At 30.9% G+C, this 5,344-nt stretch overlaps 1 protein-coding gene across 2 annotated transcripts; it reads left to right on the top strand.

The window, feature by feature from the left end:
* Positions 1-2,807: 2,807 nt before the first annotated feature.
* Positions 2,808-4,950, top strand: LOC120213581. Of its 2 annotated transcripts, none has more exons than XM_039211684.1 (7): positions 2,808-3,033; positions 3,135-3,471; positions 3,935-4,058; positions 4,145-4,281; positions 4,381-4,440; positions 4,532-4,600; positions 4,693-4,950. In XM_039211684.1, the coding sequence occupies exons 2-7, from the start codon at positions 3,274-3,276 to the stop codon at positions 4,786-4,788; spliced, it is 684 nt and encodes a 227-aa protein (XP_039067615.1). In that variant the 5' UTR covers positions 2,808-3,033; positions 3,135-3,273; the 3' UTR covers positions 4,789-4,950. The 2 variants fall into 2 exon arrangements, with proteins under 2 accessions (XP_039067615.1, XP_039067616.1); XM_039211685.1 differs by having other exon boundaries at positions 2,808-3,046.
* The last annotated feature ends 394 nt before the right edge of the window (positions 4,951-5,344 follow it).

The following is a 5,344-nucleotide window of genomic DNA, read 5'->3' as shown; positions in this document are numbered from 1 at the left end:
AAACGAACATGAACAAAAAAAAATTTGTTCGTTTATGTTCGTGTTCGTTTATGTTCGTTTATTTATTAAATGAACGAACATGAGCATACCTTCGTTCGTGTGCGTTTGGTTCGTTTACAGGCCTAGTCTTGTTAGACCATTTATTAAGTGCACAGAATTTTGATTTAGATATTTATAAATATTTAGTTTATTTTTTATTTTAGATATTTATAAATTTTGATGAATTTTAAGTTTAAATGTTAAAATTATTATTTATTATATATTTAAAATAATATTATATTCTAATTAAAATTAAAATTTACATTTATATAAATTCTGAATTACAAATGAAAAAAATATTTTTTTAAAGATATTCAAAAATATTTTTTTTTAGAATTTTATAGATTTAAATTCATTTTTTATAGATCTAGAAATTCAATATATAATTTAAAAATTAAAAATTGATTTTTTTATATATGTAAAATAATTTAGGAATAAAATCAAATTTAAACTTTTAAATTAATTTATAGATTCAATTTCACATAATTTAAAAAATCCATTTTTTACTCGTTATCCTTCAATACAGCTGACAGTAAGGTACAACAGTGTCAGAGAGAATTAGGTAAATATCATTCGTTGAAAAATAGTTGTCGGATATGCGCATATTAAAACTTTTTTTACCTAATATATTTAATAATAATTATAATAATATTTTTTAAATAATATATATTTAATTAAATTATTATTTTTATTTAATAAAAATAATATTTTTTATTATTAAAGGTCAGATAGGGTTAAGATAGTGTTAAATTCAGATTTTATCACAAAAAATCATATCAAATTTGAATCAAGTGAAAGATATATATTTTTCAGGTTTGATTTGATCGAATGAAGGATATAAATTTTTTAAATCAGATCGAATAGACTGAAACCCGACCCATACCCATTCCACAATAAAATCAATAATAGAAGATGAACAAAAAAAAAGATTTTCACACTTTAATACGGATGGTATTTGGTAACATGCAAAACTATTTTCTCAATAAACAAGGCATCAGGGGACCCACAAGAAATTATCAGCGCCAAACCTAGCTAGAACGGGCCCCACCCTTAAAATAATGCAAGCCAAAATAAAAAAGAAAACCAATAATTACAACCCGCTCCACTAGGACTTGGCCGGTAACCAAGCTGAAAATAAAGAAAATAAGATAATTCACATTTTACCCCCCTGAATTTGGTTGATTTTTATAATTTGACCTCTAAAAGCATTTTTGTCCATGTTAAGAGTTTAAATGACTTGGGCTTGAACAAACAAAACTATGTCCATTTTCTGTTGTTTATCTTTTAAAGTGTTTAAGTTTAGTTTGTGTCTGTTTAAATTTCTAGAATTGTGTTCGTTTATTTATTTTTGAAGGTGTTTGTGTCCGTTCGTTTAGTATACGTTCATGAACATATTTTTCAAACGTCCACGAACATATTTGTTTAACATTGGCGAACATGTTCTTTTAACGTTGATTTAATATTCAACAACCAACACTATCCTTTTATCCTTTTCTTTGTAAGTGGTAAAATTACATCACTAGTTCTTAAGTTTATTAGACTTCACAATTTGAACTCCAAAATTTACCTTATTTTCAATTTAGTTCATATCTGCATCAATAGTTAAAATGTAAGAGAGAGAGTAAATTAGCTTATAAACGAGCCAATAAATGAGTTTGTTTGTGAACTTAAACGAACTGAACACACCTCTGTTTATATTTACTTGTTTATTAAATGAACATAAAAATTTTATCCATACTCGTTTATTTAGCTTAATAAACGAACGTAAACAAACATTATATGAATGATTCACAAAAATTTAGTCAAATACTCTGTCCATTTATACCTTTAGTCCATGTTAATCTCGAAGCTTTCCTTAATCGGAGCCTATACTTAGGTTTGTGATCCTTTGTATGACAGGATACATATATATATATATATATATATATATATATATATTGATGTTTTGATGTCACAATAATAATAAAAAAGTTAAATTTAAAGACCAATATAAATAAAAGGTTGAAGGATTAAATTTTAAAAAAAAAATAGATAGAGTAAGCAACGACTTTAACCTCTATTGATCAACGAATAATATTAGTTATAGCTCTACCTTAATATTAAACATTCAAGTATCTTAACACTTTAATCAAATAGAATCTTGTAGTTTTAAACCCCTCCTAAAAATTTATTATTTAATTTAACCCTTTTAAAAGTATTGTTTTATCTTTCTACCCTCCAAAATCCCGTAATTTCATATTTGCGGATAAATTCAGGGGCAAATTGTGATTTATCCCTAAAGAAAAAACCAAGGGAAACCAAGTGTAAATAGTAGAAATTGTTCTTTAATTTGAGCAGAAATTTATAGTGTCAAATACTGCTTTTTTTCACGCCAATATTTTGTCCTTTTTCAGCTTTTTTTTTCTCAACTAGTTTCCCGGAAAATGCAGCAAAGAGAATTTTTTAGCTGTGCTTTAACTTTCTTGCTGTTTTTGTTCTTTAAAATAATGTGGTTTTTGTTAATATAACTGTGTGGCCATTATTGATTTCTTGTTCTGGAGCTAAATTTCTTATGTTTACCTTATATGGTTAAATGGGTTTTATTCACTATGAAAAAATTTCTTTTGGTTTGGAATTCCATTTACTTTTATAGCTAAAATTCTCTCAGCAACCAAACATGAATTATTTTCTTCTTTGCCCTTTGGCTTTTGATATGTTACACAATTTGGCTTTTAAAAAAATTTCATTTCGTTTATTCACGTGTTGCTGATTAAACATTTTGTCAGTTTTGATCATTTCAAGTTTTTTAATAATTAGTTTTTTTTTTAATTCAATTGTGTTTGTTTCAGTTGATAACAGCAAAAGATTAATGATGAAATAACATCGTCTTCTTCTTATTTTTCCTTTTTTAAGTTTTTGGGTGTCATTTATTGAAATCAATCAAAGTCCGTGAATCATTAATTGGATTCTCCATAGCCAAAACTCGGCATTCAGCTCATCCCTCAAACTATTCGTGTTACTGACTCAAGTCTCTCTCTCGCTTTCATATCAATTACTGTTCATTAAAATGTGGGATTCTCTGTGTACTTTGTTTAAAGCTTGTCTTCTTTTTACAGGCAAAAAAAACTCAAATAAATGTGATCGAGCTGACGAGTTATTGGTTTGCATAGTCAATTTCTCTTTTGGGAATCTGGGAATTTGATTCGGGAAGTTTCAAGTTAGCTTAGTTTTAACAATTGAACTTCCTGAACGAAAATGTTGCAGCAGCAGCATGAACTGTGTTCCTCTCGGATTTTGTTGCCATTCCGAGAGGAAATCGGTGACGAAGAGCTTTCGATTCTTCCGAGACACACGAAAGTTATCGTCACCGGAAACAATCGAACAAAGTCCGTATTGGTCGGTTTGCAAGGCGTCGTCAAGAAGGCGGTTGGACTCGGTGGTTGGCATTGGCTGGTATTCTTCTTAACCATTACATATTTGCATATGTGATTGATTGTTTGTAATTGAGTACCTAATACTGTTTAACTTATAGAGCCCTGGATTTTTAGGCCCCATGTTTAGAGTTCTATTGGTTTTAGCCACCAAGCTCATTATGATCAATCATTCATGGCTGACTCTGATTATGCAAGCAGTTGCTTTTACTTGATTCAAACTCGAAATTTTACAAAGTTCGAATATTTGGACACTCAAAAAAGTTGAAATCCATGGTTCGACCAATGTAGGATTCGTTATAGCAGTTTTGATGTCTTCGTTGTTAAACAATTTCATTCAATTTATGTTGTGCAGAATTTGTAGCTTTAACTTTTGGTTAGCTTTTCTTTTGATGTATTCGATGTTGAACCGTTTATAGCTATGAGTGTTGCTTGGTTGGCTTTGTTTGTTGAAGAATTGTATCGACTGGTGCTTGTTTTCAAAGGTTTTAAAGAATGGAGTTGAAGTAAAGCTGCAAAGGAATGCTTTGAGTGTGCTGGAACACCCTACAGGGGACGAAGCAGACGATGGTCATGAGTTTGGTAACTCGAGCAGTGGCTCGGACATTGGTGAGAACAAGGACATTCCTAACTAAAATTATTCATGTACCTTTCAACATCGGGATTGAACCCTTTTTCTTTTTCGCTTTGAACAGGTAGTAGCATCGAGTTCCACAGGCCTGCTAAACCAAGAGTTCGACATACGAAACCATGGGATCCATCTGCATCCTTGAAAGCAACCAACCGCAGCAGTTACAGAGATGTTCAATCCATTATTCCTGCACCTCAATCGGTTGGTATCGAACTTTGGAGTGTGTATCTAAGCCTTTTTCGTATCACACCATGCACTGGCCTAATCCTTTTTCATATCATGTGTTTCTTGATTCTGAAGGTAAATTTGGCAAGACTCGACACCGACACCTTGAGAAAATATTGCAGCCATTTCAAACTCGTAGTCACCGCGAACATTGGTCACACTGAATTTTCTTCGACTGAAAAAACGACATTTATCTAATGCAAGGGGTTTGGTTTTTTATTTGTAGGGTAGCATCAATGCTTATTCACCAAGGGAACTAATGCTTAACACTGTGCAGCAGCATTTTATGTCACAGGTAAACTCCTCTGGGAGCAAATATGTATAAACATTAAACACGCCACATTTAAGCTCCCTTTGTCTGAATCTAACATCCTTTATTCGATACAGCCGCCGCTCAACGACGTTCAGGTGATCATGGAATTCATCACTGCCGCTAAGAGACTGAAAACCGACGACTCACATAGTGAGCAACATTGTAGTTAATACATATTCTAAATCTTATTCTAAAATCGGATTAGATCCAATTAAAAGACTAATAGGGAGGAGTAGTCGATCGACCAACCGCATGCCGTCCCGGGATTCTAACCTTGTAATACAGGGCTTGCGGCCTTTTTTAGTGCACATAAACATTCAAATAATGGTAGCATGATGTTCATTCTGGGATTAACTTATTTAGTTTATCCTCTTTAATCTGATTTCTATCATAAACATTAAAATCGCTGGACTGAAAAAAAAAATAATGAAAGTTATGGATAATGTGGTATCCTAATATGGGAAATTACTCTTTAACCCTTTAAAAAATCTTGAAAATATAAGTTAATCTAATGGAAAAATTATACTTTGACACAACATTTTATGATTTCAATCTGGTCCCTTAAAAAATCATGTGTTCACCCTTGAAAATTTGAATACCGTGTAAGAGTTATTTTGAGTATAACTATTAGTATTCGATCCAATTGATTAATTCAAACATAATATTATAAAAGTTTATCGAGGAAGCTACACTTAATCGTGTTTGTTTTGTTTATAATGTTGAAAT

This window comes from Hibiscus syriacus, unplaced genomic scaffold, assembly GCF_006381635.1.
Source record: "Hibiscus syriacus cultivar Baekdansim isolate YM2019G1 unplaced genomic scaffold, ASM638163v2 tig00110044_pilon, whole genome shotgun sequence".
NCBI classification, from domain to species: Eukaryota; Viridiplantae; Streptophyta; class Magnoliopsida; order Malvales; family Malvaceae; genus Hibiscus; species Hibiscus syriacus.
Note: the sequence above shows the minus strand (reverse complement) of the source record. Positions and strands in the feature narration are given on the sequence as shown.

What these genes read in the sequence shown, in the direction of transcription:
- LOC120213581 (XM_039211684.1), top strand. Translation starts at nt 3,274, where the DNA reads ATGTTGCAGCAGCAGCATGAACTGTGTTCCTCTCGGATTTTGTTGCCA. An exon ending in TTATTCCTGCACCTCAATCG is followed by an intron (nt 4,282 to 4,380) that starts GTTGGTATCGAA and finishes TTGATTCTGAAG; the next exon opens with GTAAATTTGGCAAGACTCGA. An exon ending in AGCAGCATTTTATGTCACAG is followed by an intron (nt 4,601 to 4,692) that starts GTAAACTCCTCT and finishes TATTCGATACAG; the next exon opens with CCGCCGCTCAACGACGTTCA.